At 45.2% G+C, this 24,352-nt stretch overlaps 1 protein-coding gene across 1 annotated transcript; it reads right to left on the reverse strand.

The window, feature by feature from the left end:
* Positions 1–6,204: 6,204 nt before the first annotated feature.
* LOC135533113 (ubiquitin-conjugating enzyme E2 D3-like) lies at positions 6,205–23,769 on the reverse strand. Its single transcript, XM_064960523.1, has 6 exons — positions 23,709–23,769; positions 23,467–23,498; positions 23,252–23,329; positions 14,240–14,345; positions 13,343–13,436; positions 6,205–9,142 (listed from the first exon to the last, which is right to left on the reverse strand). Coding segments are annotated over exons 1-6 (357 nt in total). The 5' UTR covers positions 23,710–23,769; the 3' UTR covers positions 6,205–9,096.
* Between the last annotated feature and the right edge of the window lie 583 nt (positions 23,770–24,352).

Here is a 24,352-nt window from a genome sequence, read left to right on the forward strand (position 1 = left end):
CAGGAAGTCTCTTCAAGGATTCAACCTGAACATCAGTCGTCACCCCTGAGATGACTTCTTTGACAGGTGTCTCTACTCCGAAGTTCAAAACTTCTGTTGTCCGGATTCTTTTGAGGCTCACTGCAATCTTCCTCTGTTCTTCAGAAATACAACGAATCCAAATAAAGCCCTGGTCACTCTGACAGAATCCACTTTCCCCAGTGCATACTTCACCATTAGACACTTCAAACAGGTATCCTACATATGCATCTTTACCCAACAAATGCATCCCAAACAAGAAGCCATTCATTATGATTCATACACGTATCCTCCACTTGAGACTATTTCCTTTTAGTTACAGTTTTTGATACTTCAGAACAATCGTATTCGCCAACTTTACTTGACGCGCTGCTTGATTCCAACTCATCATCCACTTCCGCCATCTTTTCCCCACGTGACAACATCAAAACAGGTTTGGCGCGAAATGATCTCCTTCCTCGCATTGGTCAGATGGATTGTGATTCGTAATAATCTGTGCTTTACACTATGCAAGAATATCCATTAGGGATTTACACGATATACCTGTCAGTCTATGGGATTTACACGATATACCTGTCAGTCTATGGGATTTACATGATATACCTGTCAGTCTATGGGATTTACACGATATACCTGTCAGTCTATGGGATTTACACGATATACCTGTCAGTCTATGGGATCTACATGATATACCTGTCAGTCTATGGGATTTACATGATATACCTGTCAGTCTATGGGATTTACATGTTACACCTGTCAGTCTATGGGATCTACATGATATACCTGTCAGTCTATGGGATTTACACGATATACCTGTCAGTCTATGGGATTTACACGATATACCTGTCAGTCTATGGGATTTACATGATATACCTGTCAGTCTATGGGATTTACATGATATACCTGTCAGTCTATGGGATTTACATGATATACCTGTCAGTCTATGGGATTTACACGATATACCTGTCAGTCTATGGGATTTACACGATATACCTGTCAGTCTATGGGATTTACACGATATACCTGTCAGTCTATGGGATCTACACGATATACCTGTCAGTCTATGGGATTTACATGATATACCTGTCAGTCTATGGGATCTACATGATATACCTGTCAGTCTATGGGATTTACACGATATACCTGTCAGTCTATGGGATCTACATGATATACCTGTCAGTCTATGGGATTTACACAACTCTTTTCTGATGGCATTAGTTTCAATGACTTGGGTCTTCCTTACTTTATTCATGAAAATGTGACTCTACGTGGGATATTGATACTACCAGGGATGGGATATTGATACTACCAGGGATGGGATATTGATACTACCAGGGATGGGATATTGATACTACCAGGGATGGGATATTGATACTACCAGGGATGGGATATTGATACGACCAGGGATGGGATATTGATACGACCAGGGATGGGATATTGACACTGACGGTATATTGATAGGGATATTGACACTCCCAGGATGGGATATTGACACTACCAGTTGGTGGTTGAAGATATCCCTCTAGTGGTGTGGGGGCTCTGCTTTGGCAAAGTGGGTGGGGTTATATCCTTCCTGTTTGGCCCTGTCCGGGGGTATTGTTGGATGGGGCCACAGTGTCTCCTGACCCTCCTGTCTCAGCCTCCAGTATTTATGCTGCAGTAGTTTATGTGTCGGGGGCATGCTGGTCATTTATGAACATTTGAACATCTTGGCCATGTTAAACATCTTTACATATTGCCAGTAACCACTGAAACATCTTTACATATTGCCAGTAACCACTGAAACATCTTTACATATTGCCAGTAACCACTGAAACATCTTTAGACATATTGCCAGTAACCACTGAAACATCTTTACATATTGCCAGTAACCACTGAAACATCTTTACATATTGCCAGTAACCACTGAAACATCTTTACATATTGCCAGTAACCACTGAAACATCTTTACATATTGCCAGTAACCACTGAAACATCTTTACATATTGCCAGTAACCACTGAAACATCTTTACATATTGCCAGTAACCACTGAAACATCTTTAGACATATTGCCAGTAACCACTGAAACATCTTTAGACATATTGCCAGTAACCACTGAAACATCTTTAGACATATTGCCAGTAACCACTGAAACATCTTTAGACATATTGCCAGTAACCACTGAAACATCTTTAGACATATTGCCAGTAACCACTGAAACATCTTTACATATTGCCAGTAACCACTGAAACATCTTTACATATTGCCAGTAACCACTGAAACATCTTTAGACATATTGCCAGTAACCACTGAAACATCTTTAGACATATTGCCAGTAACCACTGAAACATCTTTACATATTGCCAGTAACCACTGAAACATCTTTACATATTGCCAGGAGCCACTGAAACATCTTTAGACATATTGCCAGTAACCACTGAAACATCTTTAGACATATTGCCAGTAACCACTGAAACATCTTTACATATTGCCAGTAACCACTGAAACATCTTTACATATTGCCAGTAACCACTGAAACATCTTTACATATTGCCAGTAACCACTGAAACATCTTTACATATTGCCAGTAACCACTGAAACATCTTTACATATTGCCAGTAACCACTGAAACATCTTTACATATTGCCAGGAGCCACCCAAACTAAGCCTATCTGAAAAATGTAAATGATTAATCAAATCGCCAGGTAGCCTCATGACAAAGATGAGTCAGTAGTTGATTTCTAAACAGTTTCTAAACGGAGGCCTACTCTGGTTTTCCAGGTAAAAAAATTAAAATCACTAAATCAGGACATGTGCACCTACCTTTGCACGCCAATACTGATGACTGGTCATTGGTCAACAATCAAGACAAGCAACTGTTTTGTAAAGTAAGCATAGATAAGAATTTAACGATGACTTGTGAACAAATATTTATTTAAAAAAACAAAATACATCTGTGAGGAAATTATAACAGCACTGAAAAGGGCACTTTGGAGACTGGAAGGGCAAAGGGTCATGTGCTCTGCTCAGATAGAGCCCTACCAGTGCCAGGGCCTAGATATACACTGAACAAACATTTTACCCAACATGTAAAGTGTCGGGTCCCATGTTTCTTGAGCTGAAATAAAAGATCCCAGAAATGTTCCATATACTCACAAAAAACGTATTTCTCTCATTTTGTGCACAATTTGTTTACATCCTTGTCAGTGAGCATTTTTCCTTTGTCAAGACAATCCATCCACCTGACAGGTGTGGCCTATCAAGAAGCTGATTAAACAGCATGCTCATTACATAGGTGCACCTTGTGCTGGGAACAATAAAAGACCACTCTAAAATGTGCAGTTTGTCACACCACACAATGCCACAGATGTCTCAAGAAAGAGCATTCAGTTGGCATACTCACTTCAGGAATGTCCAGCAGAGCTGTTGCCAGAGAATTTAACATTCATTTCTCTACCATAAGCCACCTCCAACATTGTTTTAGAGTTTAGCAGTACATCCAACCAGCCTCAGAACCGCAGACCATGTGAATGGCGTCATGTGGGTGAGAGGTTTGCCGATGTCAACGTTGTGAACAGAGAGCCCCATGGTGGTGGTGGGGTTATGGTATGGTGTTTGCTGATGTCAACGTTGTGAACAGAGTGCACCATGGTGGTGGTGGGGTTATGGTATGGTGGTTGCGGATGTCAACGTTGTGAACAGAGTGCACCATGGTGGAGGTGGGGTTATGGTATGGTGGTTGCCGATGTCAACGTTGTGAACAGAGAGCCCCATGGTGGCGGTGGGGTTATGGTATGGGCAGGCATAAACTACGGACAACGAACACAATTGCATTTTTTCGACGGCAATTTTCAATGCACAAAAATACAGTGGCAAGAACCCAAGGCTCATTTTTTTAAAGGTAAATATAAATCTTCTCTTTGTGTCAGACTGGGTTCCGTTTCTTTTTCAGTATTTATGTCTGTTTATGGTATGTATGTCTGTGTATATATGCAGTGTGTATGTATATATGTATATTATTGTACTGCTCTATCCATGTAATTATTGTTTGGATAAGGTCATTGACATCTATGTATTACTTTTGTTTCATGCTTTATGTGATGGACAATGCAGAGAACTCTGGAAGAATTATCATTTCATTACCATAGTGAATTATTGTAATGTTTGTTAATGTGCCAATTAATCCCATAAGAGATGGGTTACCAATTAATCCTATAAAACATGGGTTACCAATTAATCCCATAAGAGATGGGTTACCAATTAATCCCATAAGAGATGGGTTACCAATTAATCCCATAAGAGATGGGTTACCAATTAATCCCATAAGAGATGGGTTACCAATTAATCCCATAAGAGATGGGTTACCAATTAATCCCATAAGGGATGGGTTACCAATTAATCCCATAAGGGATGGGTTACCAATTAATCCTATAAGGGATGGGTTACCAATTAATCCCATAAGAGATGGGTTACCAATTAATCCTATAAGGGATGGGTTACCAATTAATCCCATAAGAGATGGGTTACCAATTAATCCTATAAGGGATGGGTTACCAATTAATCCCATAAGGGATGGGTTACCAATTAATCCCATAAGAGATGGGTTGCCAATTGGCGACTTGCAACAAAAATATAATTGAATTCATTCAGCATCTGTGGCCAACAGATGCAGATCTGTATTCCAAGTCATGTAAAATCCATAGATCTTGGCGTAATGAATATTCCAAATGACAGTTGCTTGTATATTTTTGTTCAGTATAGTGATATGAACTGGGTAGATAAGCGAGTCAAAGATAGTGAATATACATCACAGATTCCTCTCTGTTCAGTGCTGCCTGACTCCCCCCCCACGGCCTGCCTGTACGGAAAGGACACTTCCTCTCTGTTCAGTGCTGCCTGACTCTCTCCCCCCACGGCCTGCCTGTACGGAAAGGACACTTCCTCTCTGTTCAGTGCTGCCTGACTCTCCCCCCACGGCCTGCCTGTACGGAAACGACACTTCCTCTCTGTTCAGTGCTGCCTGACTCTCCCCCACGGCCTGCCTGTACGGAAAGGACACTTCCTCTCTGTTCAGTGCTGCCTGACTCTCCCCCCAAGGCCTGCCTGTACGGAAAGGACTCTCCCCCCACGACCTGCCTGTACGGAAAGGACACTTCCTCTCTGTTCAGTGCTGCCTGACTCTCCCCCCACGACCTGCCTGTACGGAAAGGACACTTCCTCTCTGTTCAGTGCTGCCTGACTCTCCCCCCACGGCCTGCCTGTACGGAAAGGACACTTCCTCTCTGTTCAGTGCTGCCTGACTCTCCCCCCACGGCCTGCCTGTACGGAAAGGACACTTCCTCTCTGTTCAGTGCTGCCTGACTCTCCCCCACGGCCTGCCTGTATGGAAAGGACACTTCCTCTCTGTTTAGTGCTGCCTGACTCTCCCCCACGGCCTGCCTGTACGGAAAGGACACTTCCTCTCTGTTCAGTGCTGCCTGACTCTCCCCACGGCCTGCCTGTACGGAAAGGACACGTCCTCTCTGTTCAGTGCTGCCTGACTCTCCCCACGGCCTGCCTGTACGGAAAGGACACTTCCTCTCTGTTCAGTGCTGCCTGACTCTCTCCCCCACGGCCTGCCTGTACGGAAAGGACACTTCCTCTCTGTTCAGTGCTGCATGACTCTCCCCCACGGCCTGCCTGTACGGAAAGGACACTTCCTCTCTGTTCAGTGCTGCCTGACTCTCCCCCACGGCCTGCCTGTACGGAAAGGACACTTCCTCTCTGTTCAGTGCTGCCTGACTCTCTCCCCCACGGCCTGCCTGTACGGAAAGGACACTTCCTCTCTGTTCAGTGCTGCCTGACTCTCCCCCACGGCCTGCCTGTACGGAAAGGACACTTCCTCTCTGTTCAGTGCTGCCTGACTCTCCCCCATGGCCTGCCTGTATGGAAAGGACACTTCCTCTCTGTTCAGTGCTGCCTGACTCTCCCCCCACGGCCTGCCTGTATGGAAAGGACACTTCCTCTCTGTTCAGTGCTGCCTGACTCTCCCCCCACGGCCTGCCTGTACGGAAAGGACACTTCATTTACCTTGGCCAAGAGGTCAACCTTCATTGTACAGAATCCTGGACCTACCCTTTAACAACTACATTATAAACTCAACAGATCAAAACACAAGTATGTAGAACATTTACAGTAGCCAACAATAAAATTGATAAGAACCTAGAAAGTGTTTATGATTTACCTTTATTGATGGGGAAAACTCAACAACAAAAAACCAAGACGCCAGAGGCACCAGTAGATAGTTGAACCAATAGCTCTGCGTCACGTCTCAGGGTTACGAGACAGTGTTTAGGTAGGCGACCTAACTATAAGCTCTCAACTTCTAAAAAACATAAAATAATAAGCATCAAAGATAGAAAGCTTTCATTGAATAATTTCCCCATTTGCTCTTTGTATCCACTTCCTATGGGTAACATCCAACCTATTCCTATAACATGCATCAAATACATTACATTTCTTTTTTTGTTTGTTGTTGACATACCGAGCAGCATTTGTTTGTCTGTTCACACATTTGGATATGAGGTGGTAAATATTCTCTCAGGCCCATGTGTCGCAAACAATATTAAAAAGCATAACACTGCTGCCATCGAAAGGGCATCGAATTCTTGATAAAATGCACTACTTTAGACCGGGATCCACAGGGATATTCCCCTAGTAGACCGGGACCCACAGGGATATTCCCCTAGTAGACCGGGACCCACAGGGATATTCCCCTAGTAGACCGGGACCCACAGGGATATTCCCCTAGTAGACCGGGACCCACAGGGATATTCCCCTAGTAGACCGGGACCCACAGGGATATTCCCCTAGTAGACCGGGACCCACAGGGATATTCCCCTAGTAGACCGGGATCCACAGGGATATTCCCCTAGTAGACCGGGATCCACAGGGATATTCCCCTAGTAGACCGGGATCCACAGGGATGTTCCCCTAGTAGACCGGGATCCACAGGGATATTCCCCTAGTAGACCTTGATCCACAGGGATATTCCCCTAGTAGACCGGGATCCACAGGGATATTCCCCTAGTAGACCGGGATCCACAGGGATATTCCCCTAGTAGACCGGGATCCACAGGGATATTCCCCTAGTAGACCGGGATCCACAAGGATATTCCCCTAGTAGACCGGGATCCACAAGGATATTCCCCTAGTAGACCGGGATCCACAGGGATATTCCCTAATAGACCGGGATCCACAGGGATATTCCCCTAGTAGACCGGGATCCACAAGGATATTCCCCTAGTAGACCGGGATCCACAGGGATATTCCCCTAGTAGACCGGGATCCACAGGGATATTCCCCTAGTAGACCGGGATCCACAGGGATATTCCCCTAGTAGACCGGGATCCACAGGGATATTCCCCTAGTAGACCGGGATCCACAGGGATATTCCCCTAGTAGACCGGGATCCACAGGGATATTCCCCTAGTAGACCGGGATCCACAAGGATATTCCCCTAGACCGGGATCCACAGGGATATTCCCCTAGTAGACCAGGATCCACAGGGATATTCCCCTAGTAGACCGGGATATTCCACTAGTAGACCGGGATCAACAGGGATATTCCCCTAGTAGACCAGGATCCACAGGGATATTCCCCTAGTAGACCAGGACCAACAGGGATATTCCCCTAGTAGACCGGGACCCACAGGGATATTCCCCTAGTAGACCGGGATCCACAGGGATATTCCCCTAGTAGACCAGGATCCACAGGGATATTCCCCTAGTAGACCAGGATCCACAGGGATATTCCCCTAGTAGACCGGGATCCACAGGGATATTCACCTAGTAGACCGGGATCCACAGGGATATTCCCCTAGTAGACCGGGACCCACAGGGATATCCCCCTAGTAGACCAGGATCCACAGGGATATTCCCCTAGTAGAACAGGATCCACAGGGATATTCCCCTAGTAGACCGGGACCCACAGGGATATTCCCCTAGTAGACCGGGATCCACAGGGATATTCCCCTAGTAGACCAGGATCCACAGGGATATTCCCCTAGTAGACCAGGATATTCCCCTAGTAGACCGGGACCAACAGGGATATTCCCCTAGTAGACCGGGATCCACAGGGATATTCCCCTAGTAGACCGGGATCCACAGGGATATTCCCCTAGTAGACCGGGACCCACAGGGATATTCCCCTAGTAGACCGGGATCCACAGGGATATTCCCCTAGTAGACCAGGATCCACAGGGATATTCCCCTAGTAGACCAGGACCCACAGGGATATTCCCCTAGTAGACCAAGACCCACAGGGATATTCCCCTAGTAGACCAGGACCCTCAGGGATATTCCCCTAGTAGACAGGGATCCACAGGGATGTTCCCCTAGTAGACCAGGATATTCCCCTAGTAGACCGGGACCCACAGGGATATTCCCCTAGTAGACCAGGATCCTCAGGGATATTCCCCTAGTAGACCAGGATCCACAGGGATATTCCCCTAGTAGACCGGGACCCACAGGGATATTCCCCTAGTAGACCAGGATCCACAGGGATATTCCCCTAGTAGACCGGGATCCACAGGGATATTCCCCTAATAGACCGGGATCCACAGGGATATTCCCCTAGTAGACCAGGATCCACAGGGATATTCCCTGTTAAAAGTAGTGTAAATAGGGAATAGACTGCCACTTCAGACACAGCCAACAACATCACACACACCAGTTGGTGTATCCTGAAGAGACACGTCTTTCCGGTTTGGTCAGGTGTCTTCAACGTCCTCAGAACAACATGGATGGAACGCAGTCTAGTGGTTTAGTCTGATAACCAAGAGGCCAGTCGGCACGGCCGTATACTGTTGTTGCATGCTCAACATGAAGAGTTCAGAACCCATGAAAGACTTTTTCCCGCACTTAAATTAAACTAGTACACACGTTGACTGTCCGAGCAACAAACACTATCTTTTTAATAGCACATAAATGAAGGAGTGAAAATGGGGGCAAAATGAGTCTAATTCAATAACAAAATGAACAAAATAATGAAAACAAGCAATTGAAGTTGACTCCAGCTACAACGACGTTGTCCTTCCGATGATCCGTTCAGACCAGTCATCACATGGCGTATTTCTGCGTCCATTCTCTTGCTATTCTGCTGTATCTGTAAGAGGGAAAACAAACAAAAATAATAGAAGCAGCTTCCCAAACGGCACCCTATCGGCTGCACTACTTTTCGCCAAAGCCGTACCAGGGTACCGTCACCATGTTTCCTGGTCTGCCAGGGGAACGTCCCTGCTGATCCTGGTCTGCCAGGGGAACGTCCCTACGGATCCTGGTCTGCCAGGGGAACGTCCCAGCGGATCCTGGTCTGCCAGGGGAACGTCCCAGCGGATCCTGGTCTGCCAGGGGAACGTCCCTGCGGATCCTGGTCTGCCAGGGAACGTCCCAGCGGATCCTGGTCTGCCAGGGGAACGCCCCAGGGGAACGCCCCCGCGGATCCTGGTCTGCCAGGGAACGCCCCCGCTGATCCTGGTCTGCCAGGGGAACGTCCCAGCGGATCCTGGTCTGCCAGGGGAACGTCCCTAGCGGATCCTGGTCTGCCAGGGGAACGTCCCTGCGGATCCTGGTCTGCCAGGGAACGTCCCAGCGGATCCTGGTCTGCCAGGGGAACGTCCCAGCGGATCCTGCTCTGCCAGGGGAACGTCCCAGCGGATCCTGCTCTGCCAGGGGAACGTCCCAGGGGAACGTCCCAGCGGATCCTGGTCTGCCAGGGGAACGTCCCCGCGGATCCTGGTCTGCCAGGGGAACGCCCAGCGGATCCTGGTCTGCCAGGGGAACGCCCCAGCGGATCCTGGTCTGCCAGGGGAACGCCCCGCGGATCCTGGTCTGCCAGGGGAACGTCCCCCGCGGATCCTGGTCTGCCAGGGGAACGCCCCCGCGGATCCTGGTCTGCCAGGGGAACGCCCCAGCGGATCCTGGTCTGCCAGGGGAACGTCCCCGCGGATCCTGGTCTGCCAGGGGAACGCCCCGCGGATCCTGGTCTGCCAGGGGAACGTCCCAGCGGATCCTGGTCTGCCAGGGGAACGTCCCCGCGGATCCTGGTCTGCCAGGGGAACGTCCCAGGGGATCCTGGTCTGCCAGGGGAACGTCCCAGCGGATCCTGGTCTGCCAGGGGAACGTCACCATGTTTCCTGGTCTGCCAGGGGAACGTCCCTGCTGATCCTGGTCTGCCAGGGGAACGTCCCTGCTGATCCTGGTCTGCCAGGGGAACGTCCCAGCGGATCCTGGTCTGCCAGGGGAACGTCCCAGCGGATCCTGGTCTGCCAGGGGAACGTCCCTGCGGATCCCTACGCCCCTGACCGAGTCTGTAAGACCTACATGTTTCAAGCAGAACACCATAGTGCCTGCGCACAAGAATGTCAAGGTAATCTGCCTAAATGAGGCATCACTACAGACCCTGGTTCGATCCCAGGCTGTATCACAACCGGCCACGATCAGGAATCCCATAGGGCAGCGCACAATTGGCCCAGCGTCGTCCGGATTAGGGGAGGGTTTGTCCAGAGTAGACAGTCACTGTAAAAAGAATTTGTTCTTAACTGACTTGCCAGGTTAAATAAATGTTAAATATATATACAGTGGGGCAAAAAAGTATTTAGTCAGCCACCAATTGTGCAAGTTCTCCCACTTAAAAAGATGAGAGAGGCCTGTCATTTTCATCATAGGTACACTTCAACTATGACAGACAAAATTAGAAATAAAATTCAGAAAATCACATTGTAGGATTGTTAATGAATTTATTTGCAAATTATGGTGGAAAATAAGTATTTGGTCACCTACAAACAAGCAAGATGTCTGGCTCTCACAGACCTGTAACTTCTTCTTTAAGAGGCTCCTCTGTCCTCCACTCGTTACCTGTATTAATGGCACCCGTTTGAACTTGTTATCAGTATAAAAGACACCTGTCCACAACATCAAACAGTCACACTGCAAACTCCACTATGGCCAAGACCAAAGAGCTGTCAAAGGACACCGGTAAGCAACTTGGTTTGAAGAAATCAACTGTGGGAGCAATTATTAGGAAATGGAAGCCATGCAAGACCACTGATAATCTCCCTCGATCTAGGGCTCCACGCAAGATCTCACCCCGTGGGGTCAAAATGATCACGAGAACGGTGAGCAAAAATCCCAATACCACACGGGGGGACCTAGTGAATGACCTGCAGAGAGCTGGGACCAAAGTAACAAAGCCTACCATCAGTAACACACTACACCGCCAGGGACTCAAATCCTGCAGTGCCAGACGTGTCCCCCTGCTTAAGCCAGTACATGTCCAGGCCCGTCTGAAGTTTGCTAGAGAGCATTTGGATGATCCAGAAGAAGATTGGAAGAATGTCATACGGTCAGATCTAACCAAAATATAACTTTTTGGCAAAAACTCAACTCCTCGTGTTTGGAGGACAAAGAATGCTGAGTTGCATCCAAAGAACACCATACCTACTGTGAAGCATGGGGGTGGAAACATCATGCTTTGGGGCTGTTTTTCTGCAAAGGGACCAGGACAACAGATCCGTGTAAAGGAAAGAATGAATGGGGCCATGTATCGTGTGATTTTGAGTGAAAACCTCCTTCCATCAGCAAGGGCATTGAAGATGAAACGGGGCTGGGTCTCTCAGCACGACAATGATCCCAAACACACCGCCCGGGCAACGAAGGAGTGGCTTCGTAAGAAGCATTTCAAGGTCCTGGAGTGGCCTAGCCAGTCTCCAGATCTCAACCCCATAGAAAATCTTTGGAGGGAGTTGAAAGTCCGTGATGCCCAGCAACAGCCCCAAAACATCACTGCTCTAGAGGAGATCTGCATGGAGGAATGGGCCAAAATACCGGCAACAGTATGCGAAAACCTTGTGATGACTTACAGAAAACGTTTGACCTCTGTCATTGCCAACCAAGGGTAAATAACAAAGTATTGAGATAAACTTTTGTTATTGACCAAATACTTATTTTCAACCATAATTTGCAAATAAATTCATAAAAAATCCTACAATGTGATTTTCTGGAGAAAAAAAATCTCATTTTGTCCATCATAGTTGAAGTGTACCTATGATGACAATTACAGGCCTCTCTCATCTTTTTAAGTGGGAGAACTTGCACAATTGGTGGCTGGCTAAATACTTTTTTGCCCCACTCTATTCTTTAAATGACTACCACCCTGGAGCACTCACATCTGTAACCATGAAGTGCTTTGAAAGGCTGGCCATGACTCACATCAACACCATCATCCCAGAGTCCTCAGATCCTCAAAAAGTTCTACAGCTGCACCATCGAGAGCATCTTGACTGGTTGCATCACTGCCTGGTATGGCAACTGCTCGGCCTCCAACCATCACCGGGGCTAATCTGCCTTCCATCCAGGACCTCTACACCAGGCGGTGTCAGAGGAAGGCCCTCAGCCATATGACTGCTGATGGATACCCAGACTATTTTCATTGACTTGTCCACACACAACCAAACTAAAGCCTTACAGGGACTGTGGTAGACTGTCGTTGGCTGAATGATGAGACAGCTTCCAGAGAATCCAGCGAGACCAGCCCTGGGTGAGGACTACATGCTGCCATAAACATAGACCTCCACAACAACAAACTCCTCTCCACAGACCCCGGACATTATTCCGCTTTGAGAGACACGGGGCATTATTCCGCTTTGAGAGACACGGGGCATTATTCCGCTTTGAGAGACACGGGGCATTATTCCGCTTTGAGAGACACGGGGCATTATTCTGCTTTGAGAGACACAGGGCATTATTCTGCTTTGAGAGACAAGGGACATTATTCCGCTTTGAGAGACACGGGGCATTATTCCGCTTTGAGAGACACGGGGCATTATTCCGCTTTGAGAGACACGGGGCATTATTCCGCTTTGAGAGACACGGGGCATTATTCCGCTTTGAGAGACCGGACATTATTCCGCTTTGAGAGACACGGGGCATTATTCCGCTTTGAGAGACACGGGGCATTATTCCGCTTTGAGAGACACGGGACATTATTCCGCTTTGAGAGACCGGACATTATTCCGCTTTGAGAGACCGGACATTATTCCGCTTTGAGAGACACGGGGCATTATTCCGCTTTGAGAGACAAGGGACATTATTCCGGTTTGTCTCGGCTGTAGACCATAATCGTGTGTACAGGTCCCTCGACTGAAAGCAGACAGGAACATGTTAGGTTTATCAACTTCCCAGTGAGCCAAAAACTTGTTGAAAATAACGTATTTTCACTGGGTTATACAGAATGAAAAATGTCCTGACATCAGCAGTATATAAAATGAAGGGATGTCTCCAACAGACAGCAGTACAGGATACTTACTTGTCACTATCTGCTTTATAGATGCGTGCGATCTCTGGTACTAGAGGGTCGTCTGGGTTGGGATCACATAACAGGGAGCAAATGGAGAGCAGAACTGCAGAGGAAGACAGTCACAAGAGTTAGAAACCCGTTTCTCTGCAGTGTAACGAGGAACAGGAGCATGGGGGGTTTGGAAGGAACAGGAGCAGGGGGGTTTGGAAGGAACAGGAGCAGGGGGGTTGGAAGGAACGGGAGCAGGGGGGTTGGGAAGGAACGGGAGCGGGGGGTTGGAAGGAACGGGAGCAGGGGGGGTTTGGAAGGAACAGGAGCAGGGGGGTTTGGAAGTAACAGGAGCAGGGGGGTTGGAAGGAACAGGAGCAGGGGGGGGTTTGGAAGGAACAGGAGCAGGGGGGGGTTGGAAGTAACAGGAGCAGGGGGGTTTGGAAGTAACAGGAGCAGGGGGGTTGGGCAACAGGAGCAGGGGGGGGTTGGAAGTAACAGGAGCAGGGGGGCTTGGAAGGAACGGGAGCAGGGGGGTTGGAAGGAACAGGAGCAGGGGGGGTTTGGAAGGAACAGGAGCAGGGGGGTTTGGAAGGAACAGGAGAAGGGGGTTTAGAAGGAACAGGAGCGGGGGGGTTTGGAAGGAACAGGAGCAGGGGGTTTGGAAGGAACAGGAGAAGGGGGGTTGGATCCCCACTACAGACAACTCTCATGTAGACATCGAGGCCATGTGATGTCGCGACGTCTGATTCCTTATGATACATACACACAGAGGCACATTAAACATGGCAGAAAACATCTCCACAATCTCCATTGAAATAACTTTGTAGTCCGAGACGAGGCTTAATCTGTGTCCGGTAAACTGCCCCATAATGCACCTTCAGTGGATCTGTCCTTCACAGAGAGGTCCTAACTCACCTTTAGAAATAGTTAAAGCCGGCGACCACTGTGATCTGAGAATATCCAAACAGATACTGCCGTTACTGTTAATATTGGGGTGGTAAATTCTTGTGGTAAACGCTAACTGGGGGAGAGAGAGAGAGAGAGAGAGAGAGAGAGGAAAATGTTAATTCAACAAAATGCTAATATATTTAGTAAATCACCCCTCCTACCACACAACATTAACTAGTAAATCACCCCTCCTACCACACAACATTAACTAGTAAATCACCCCTCCTACCACACAACATTAACTAGTAAATCACCCCTCCTACCACACAACATTAACTAGTAAATCACCCTCCTACCACACAACATTAACTAGTAAATCACCCCTCCTACCACACAACATTAACTAGTAAATCACCCCTCCTACCACACAACATTAACTAGTAAATCACCCCTCCTAACACACAACATTAACTAGTAAATCACCCCTCCTACCACACAACATTAACTAGTAAATCACCCCTCCTACCACACAACATTAACTAGTAAATCACCCCTCCTACCACACAACATTAACTAGTAAATCACCCCTCCTACCACACAACATTAACTAGTAAATCACCCCTCGTACCACACATTAACTAGTAAATCACCCCTCCTACCACACAACATTAACTAGTAAATCACCCCTCCTACCACACAACATTAACTAGTAAATCACCCCTCCTACCACACAACATTAACTAGTAAATCACCCCTCCTACCACACAACATTAACTAGTAAATCACCCCTCCTACCACACATTAACTAGTAAATCACCCCTCCTACCACACATTAACTAGTAAATCACCCCTCCTACCACACAACATTAACTAGTAAATCACCCCTCCTACCACACAACATTAACTAGTAAATCACCCTCCTACCACAACATTAACTAGTAAATCACCCCTCCTACCACAACATTAACTAGTAAATCACCCCTCCTACCACACATTTACTAGTACATCACACATTAACTAGTAAATCACCCTCCTACCACACAACATTAACTAGTAAATCACCCCTCCTACCACACAACATTAACTAGTAAATCACCCCTCCTACCACAACATTAACTAGTAAATCACCCCTCCTACCACACATTTACTAGTACATCACACATTAACTAGTAAATCACCCCTCCTACCACACAACATTAACTAGTAAATCACCCCTCCTACCACACAACATTAACTAGTAAATCACCCCTCCTACCACACATTAACTAGTAAATCACCCCTCCTACCACAACATTAACTAGTAAATCACCCCTCCTACCACAACATTAACTAGTAAATCACCCCTCCTACCACAACATTAACTAGTAAATCACCCCTCCTACCACACAACATTAACTAGTAAATCACCCCTCCTACCACACAACATTAACTAGTAAATCACCCCTCCTACCACACAACATTAACTAGTAAATCACCCCTCCTACCACACAACATTAACTAGTAAATCACCCCCCCTCGTACCACAACATTAACTAGTAAATCACCCCTCGTACCACACAACATTAACTAGTAAATCACCCTCCTACCACACAACATTAACTAGTAAATCACCCCTCCTACCACACAACATTAACTAGTAAATCACCCTCCTACCACACAACATTAACTAGTAAATCACCCCTCCTACCACACAACATTAACTAGTAAATCACCCCTCGTACCACAACATTAACTAGTAAATCACCCTCGTACCACAACATTAACTAGTAAATCACCCCTCCTACCACACATTAACTAGTAAATCACCCCTCGTACCACAACATTAACTAGTAAATCACCCCTCGTACCACAACATTAACTAGTAAATCACCCCTCCTACCACACAACATTAACTAGTAAATCACCCCTCCTACCACACAACATTAACTAGTAAATCACCCCTCGTACCACAACATTAACTAGTAAATCACCCCTCGTACCACAACATTAACTAGTAAATCACCCCTCGTACCACAACATTAACTAGTAAATCACCCCTCCTACCACACATTAACTAGTAAATCACCCCTCCTACCACAACATTAACTAGTAAATCACCCCTCCTACCACACAACATTAACTAGTAAATCACCCCTCCTACCACACATTAACTAGTAAATCACCCCTCCTACCACAACATTAACTAGTAAATCACCCCTCGTACCACAACATTAACTAGTAAATCACCCCTCCTACCACACATTAACTAGTAAATCACCCCTCCTACCACAACATTAACTAGTAAATCACCCCTCCTACCACAACATTAACTAGTAAATCACCCCTCGTACCACACAACATTAACTAGTAAATCACCCCTCCTACCACACAACATTAACTAGTAAATCACCCCTCCTACCACACAACATTAACTAGTAAATCACCCCTCCTACCACACAACATTAACTAGTAAATCACCCCTCCTACCACACAACATTAACTAGTAAATCACCCCTCCTACCACACAACATTAACTAGTAAATCACCCCTCCTACCACACATTAACTAGTAAATCACCCCTCCTACCACACAACATTAACTAGTAAATCACCCCTCCTACCACACAACATTAACTAGTAAATCACCCCTCCTACCACAACATTAACTAGTAAATCACCCCTCCTACCACAACATTAACTAGTAAATCACCCCTCCTACCACACATTTACTAGTACATCACACATTAACTAGTAAATCACCCCTCCTACCACACAACATTAACTAGTAAATCACCCCTCCTACCACACAACATTAACTAGTAAATCACCCCTCCTACCACACATTAACTAGTAAATCACCCCTCCTACCACAACATTAACTAGTAAATCACCCCTCGTACCACAACATTTACTAGTAAATCACCCCTCCTACCACACATTAACTAGTAAATCACCCCTCCTACCACAACATTAACTAGTAAATCACCCCTCCTACCACAACATTAACTAGTAAATCACCCCTCCTACCACAACATTAACTAGTAAATCACCCCTCCTACCACACAACATTAACTAGTAAATCACCCCTCCTACCACACAACATTAACTAGTAAATCACCCCTCCTACCACACAACATTAACTAGTAAATCACCCCTCCTACCACACAACATTAACTAGTAAATCACCCCTCCTACCACACAACATTAACTAGTAAATCACCCCTCCTACCACACAACATTAACTAGTAAATCACCCCTCCTACCACAACATTAACTAGTAAATCACCCCTCCTACCACAACATTAACTAGTAAATCACCCCTCCTACCACACAACATTAACTAGTAAATCACCCCTCCTACCACACAACATTAACTAGTAAATCACCCCTCCTACCACACAACATTAACTAGTAAATCACCCCTCCTACCACACAACATTAACTAGTAAATCACCCCTCGTACCACACATTAACTAGTAAATCACCCCTCGTACCACAACATTAACTAGTAAATCACCCCTCGTACCACACATTAACTAGTAAATCACCCCTCGTACCACAACATTAACTAGTAAATCACACCTCGTACCACAACATTAACTAGTAAATCACCCCTCCTACCACAACATTAACTAGTAAATCACCCCTCCTACCACACAACATTAACTAGTAAATCACCCCTCGTACCACACAACATTAACTAGTAAATCACCCCTCGTACCACAACATTAACTAGTAAATCACCCCTCGTACCACAACATTAACTAGTAAATCACCCCTCCTACCACACATTAACTAGTAAATCACCCCTCCTACCACAACATTAACTAGTAAATCACCCCTCCTACCACAACATTAACTAGTAAATCACCCCTCCTACCACACAACATTAACTAGTAAATCACCCCTCCTACCACAACATTAACTAGTAAATCACCCCTGCGTACCACAACATTAACTAGTAAATCACCCCTCGTACCACAACATTAACTAGTAAATCACCCTCCTACCACACATTAACTAGTAAATCACCCCTCCTACCACAACATTAACTAGTAAATCACCCCTCCTACCACAACATTAACTAGTAAATCACCCCTCGTACCACACAACATTAACTAGTAAATCACCCTCCTACCACACAACATTAACTAGTAAATCACCCCTCCTACCACACAACATTAACTAGTAAATCACCCCTCCTACCACACAACATTAACTAGTAAATCACCCCTCCTACCACACATTAACTAGTAAATCACCCCTCCTACCACACAACATTAACTAGTAAATCACCCCTCCTACCACACATTAACTAGTAAATCACCCTCCTAGCACAACATTAACTAGTAAATCACCCCTCCTACCACACAACATTAACTAGTAAATCACCCCTCCTACCACACAACATTAACTAGTAAATCACCCCTCCTACCACACAACATTAACTAGTAAATCACCCCTCCTACCACACAACATTAACTAGTAAATCACCCTCCTACCACACAACATTAACTAGTAAATCACCCCTCCTACCACACAACATTAACTAGTAAATCACCCCTCCTACCACACAACATTAACTAGTAAATCACCCCTCCTACCACAACAATAACTAGTAAATCACCCCTCCTACCACACATTAACTAGTAAATCACCCCTCCTACCACACAACATTAACTAGTAAATCACCCCTCCTACCACACAACATTAACTAGTAAATCACCCCTCCTACCACACAACATTAACTAGTAAATCACCCCTCCTACCACAACATTAACTAGTAAATCACCCCTCCTACCACAACATTAACTAGTAAATCACCCCTCCTACCACAACATTAACTAGTAAATCACCCCTCGTACCACACAACATTAACTAGTAAATCACCCTCCTACCACACAACATTAACTAGTAAATCACCCCTCCTACCACAACATTAACTAGTAAATCACCCCTCCTACCACACAACATTAACTAGTAAATCACCCCTCCTACCACAACATTAACTAGTAAATCACCCCTCCTACCACAACATTAACTAGTAAATCACCCCTCCTACCACACATTAACTAGTAAATCACCCCTCCTACCACAACATTAACTAGTAAATCACCCCTCCTACCACAACATTAACTAGTAAATCACCCCTCCTACCACACATTAACTAGTAAATCACCCCTCCTACCACAACATTAACTAGTAAATCACCCCTCCTACCACAACATTAACTAGTAAATCACCCCTCCTACCACACAACATTAACTAGTAAATCACCCCTCCTACCACAACATTAACTAGTAAATCACCCCTCGTACCACAACATTAACTAGTAAATCACCCCTCGTACCACAACATTAACTAGTAAATCACCCCTCCTACCACACATTAACTAGTAAATCACCCCTCCTACCACAACATTAACTAGTAAATCACCCCTCCTACCACAACATTAACTAGTAAATCACCCCTCGTACCACACAACATTAACTAGTAAATCACCCCTCCTACCACACAACATTAACTAGTAAATCACCCCTCCTACCACACAACATTAACTAGTAAATCACCCTCCTACCACACAACATTAACTAGTAAATCACCCCTCCTACCACACATTAACTAGTAAATCACCCCTCCTACCACACATTAACTAGTAAATCACCCCTCCTAGCACAACATTAACTAGTAAATCACCCCTCCTACCACACAACATTAACTAGTAAATCACCCCTCCTACCACACAACATTAACTAGTAAATCACCCCTCCTACCACACAACATTAACTAGTAAATCACCCCTCCTACCACACAACATTAACTAGTAAATCACCCTCCTACCACACAACATTAACTAGTAAATCACCCCTCCTACCACACAACATTAACTAGTAAATCACCCCTCCTACCACAACAATAACTAGTAAATCACCCCTCCTACCACACATTAACTAGTAAATCACCCCTCCTACCACACAACATTAACTAGTAAATCACCCTCCTACCACACAACATTAACTAGTAAATCACCCCTCCTACCACACAACATTAACTAGTAAATCACCCCTCCTACCACAACATTAACTAGTAAATCACCCCTCCTACCACAACATTAACTAGTAAATCACCCCTCCTACCACAACATTAACTAGTAAATCACCCTCGTACCACACAACATTAACTAGTAAATCACCCTCCTACCACACAACATTAACTAGTAAATCACCCCTCCTACCACAACATTAACTAGTAAATCACCCCTCCTACCACACAACATTAACTAGTAAATCACCCCTCCTACCACAACATTAACTAGTAAATCACCCCTCCTACCACAACATTAACTAGTAAATCACCCCTCCTACCACACATTAACTAGTAAATCACCCTCCTACCACAACATTAACTAGTAAATCACCCCTCCTACCACAACATTAACTAGTAAATCACCCTCCTACCACACATTAACTAGTAAATCACCCCTCCTACCACAACATTAACTAGTAAATCACCCCTCCTACCACAACATTAACTAGTAAATCACCCTCCTACCACACAACATTAACTAGTAAATCACCCCTCCTACCACAACATTAACTAGTAAATCACCCTCGTACCACAACATTAACTAGTAAATCACCCTCGTACCACAACATTAACTAGTAAATCACCCCTCCTACCACACATTAACTAGTAAATCACCCCTCCTACCACAACATTAACTAGTAAATCACCCCTCCTACCACAACATTAACTAGTAAATCACCCCTCGTACCACACAACATTAACTAGTAAATCACCCCTCCTACCACACAACATTAACTAGTAAATCACCCTCCTACCACACAACATTAACTAGTAAATCACCCCTCCTACCACACAACATTAACTAGTAAATCACCCCTCCTACCACACATTAACTAGTAAATCACCCCTCCTACCACACATTAACTAGTAAATCACCCCTCCTAGCACAACATTAACTAGTAAATCACCCTCCTACCACACAACATTAACTAGTAAATCACCCCTCCTACCACACAACATTAACTAGTAAATCACCCCTCCTACCACACAACATTAACTAGTAAATCACCCCTCCTACCACACAACATTAACTAGTAAATCACCCCTCCTACCACACAACATTAACTAGTAAATCACCCCTCCTACCACACAACATTAACTAGTAAATCACCCCTCCTACCACAACATTAACTAGTAAATCACCCCTCCTACCACAACATTAACTAGTAAATCACCCCTCCTACCACAACATTAACTAGTAAATCACCCCCGTACCACACAACATTAACTAGTAAATCACCCTCCTACCACACAACATTAACTAGTAAATCACCCCTCCTACCACAACATTAACTAGTAAATCACCCCTCCTACCACACAACATTAACTAGTAAATCACCCCTCCTACCACAACATTAACTAGTAAATCACCCCTCCTACCACAACATTAACTAGTAAATCACCCCTCCTACCACACATTAACTAGTAAATCACCCCTCCTACCACAACATTAACTAGTAAATCACCCCTCCTACCACAACATTAACTAGTAAATCACCCCTCCTACCACACATTAACTAGTAAATCACCCTCCTACCACAACATTAACTAGTAAATCACCCCTCCTACCACAACATTAACTAGTAAATCACCCCTCCTACCACACAACATTAACTAGTAAATCACCCCTCCTACCACAACATTAACTAGTAAATCACCCCTCGTACCACAACATTAACTAGTAAATCACCCCTCGTACCACAACATTAACTAGTAAATCACCCCTCCTACCACACATTAACTAGTAAATCACCCCTCCTACCACAACATTAACTAGTAAATCACCCCTCCTACCACAACATTAACTAGTAAATCACCCCCTCGTACCACACAACATTAACTAGTAAATCACCCCTCCTACCACACAACATTAACTAGTAAATCACCCCTCCTACCACACAACATTAACTAGTAAATCACCCCTCCTACCACACAACATTAACTAGTAAATCACCCTCCTACCACACATTAACTAGTAAATCACCCCTCCTACCACACATTAACTAGTAAATCACCCCTCCTAGCACAACATTAACTAGTAAATCACCCTCCTACCACACAACATTAACTAGTATATCACCCCTCCTACCACACAACATTAACTAGTAAATCACCCCTCCTACCACACAACATTAACTAGTAAATCACCCCTCCTACCACACAACATTAACTAGTAAATCACCCCTCCTACCACACAACATTAACTAGTAAATCACCCCTCTTACCACACAACATTAACTAGTAAATCACCCCTCCTACCACAACAATAACTAGTAAATCACCCTCCTACCACACATTAACTAGTAAATCACCCCTCCTACCACACAACATTAACTAGTAAATCACCCTCCTACCACACAACATTAACTAGTAAATCACCCCTCCTACCACACAACATTAACTAGTAAATCACCCCTCCTACCACAACATTAACTAGTAAATCACCCTCCTACCACAACATTAACTAGTAAATCACCCTCCTACCACAACATTAACTAGTAAATCACCCCCGTACCACACAACATTAACTAGTAAATCACCCTCCTACCACACAACATTAACTAGTAAATCACCCCTCCTACCACAACATTAACTAGTAAATCACCCCTCCTACCACACAACATTAACTAGTAAATCACCCCTCCTACCACAACATTAACTAGTAAATCACCCCTCCTACCACAACATTAACTAGTAAATCACCCCTCCTACCACACATTAACTAGTAAATCACCCCTCCTACCACAACATTAACTAGTAAATCACCCCTCCTACCACACAACATTAACTAGTAAATCACCCCTCCTACCACAACATTAACTAGTAAATCACCCCTCCTACCACAACATTAACTACATGCAGCGTCACGAGGCTGCAGTCCAGAACAGTAAAAATGTCCCTCAGTGTAACCAGTGACAGGGACTTAGGAAGGAGCCCCTCTCCAAACCTATTGTGAAGTGACATGGACCCTTACCTTAGGGGGTTTGAAAGGATAGTCTGTGGGGAAATGAATGGTCAGGAAGAAAACGCCCCCCTGGTATGGACTGTCATTCTGAAAGGAGACAAAGAGTGTCTGTCACGCCGACTGATCCACCTTTACGTCCAGGTAAATGTTACACCTTCGTCAAAACACACATTCAAGTCTTTAGAATTCTCCCGTTCTAGTGGGATTACGTGACTGGTACTCACAGGTCCCATGATCGTGGCTTGCCAGTGAAACACTGGCGGAAGGAGAGGGGGAGAAGGAGAGTTAGTGCACATTTAGGGTCATTGTAAATCTTTGACCAGTGTTTCTTAACGCACCTTTGATCAGGTGTATTAGTGCTTTTGGGCAAAAAACTAAAATATTCAGCCGTTTGGTTCTCCAGGACCAAGATTAAGAATAACTGCCTTCAACAGTTGCATAAAAATATAAAGTCTAAGACACCTACTGTCATCTCCCACTGGTCCTGCTGAGCACTGTGCTGGAGGGTCACGAGCCAGATCATTCAGCTCCTGCAATGGAACAAGAGAGACCAGGAACACTTAGCTCTAAACCAATCAACAAGAGAGCCCGGGAACACTTAGCTCTAAACCAAGCAACAAGTGAGACCAGGAACACTTAGCTCTAAACGAAGCAACAAGAGAGACCAGGAACACTTAGCTCTAAACCAAGCAACAAGAGAGACCAGGAACACGTAGCTCTAAACCAATCAACAAGAGAGACGGAAACACTTAGCTCTAAACCAATCAACAAGAGAGACCAGGAAAACTTAGCTCTAAACCAAGCAACAAGAGAGACCAGGAACACTTAGCTCTAAACCAATCAACAAGAGAGACCGGGAACACTTAGCTCTAAACCAATCAACAAGAGAGACCGGGAACACTTAGCTCTAAACCAATCAACAAGAGAGACCGGGAACACTTAGCTCTAAACCAATCAACAAGAGAGACCGGGAACACTTAGCTCTAAAACAATCAACAAGAGACCGGGAACACTTAGCTCTAAACCAATCAACAAGAGAGACCAGGAACACTTAGCTCTAAACCAATCAACAAGAGAGACCAGGAACAGTAGAGCACTACCCTATGGGTC

Source organism: Oncorhynchus masou, unplaced genomic scaffold (assembly GCF_036934945.1).
Source record: "Oncorhynchus masou masou isolate Uvic2021 unplaced genomic scaffold, UVic_Omas_1.1 unplaced_scaffold_2225, whole genome shotgun sequence".
NCBI classification, from domain to species: Eukaryota; Metazoa; Chordata; class Actinopteri; order Salmoniformes; family Salmonidae; genus Oncorhynchus; species Oncorhynchus masou.

Excerpts from the sequence above, each read along its gene's own strand:
- LOC135533113 (XM_064960523.1), bottom strand. Across the intron at positions 14,346-23,251 it reads ATCCTTTCAAACCCCCTAAG|TTAGCGTTTACCACAAGAAT; the intron begins GTAAGGGTCCAT and ends TCTCTCCCCCAG. Across the intron at positions 13,437-14,239 it reads GGCTTTAACTATTTCTAAAG|TTCTGCTCTCCATTTGCTCC; the intron begins GTGAGTTAGGAC and ends CTTCCTCTGCAG.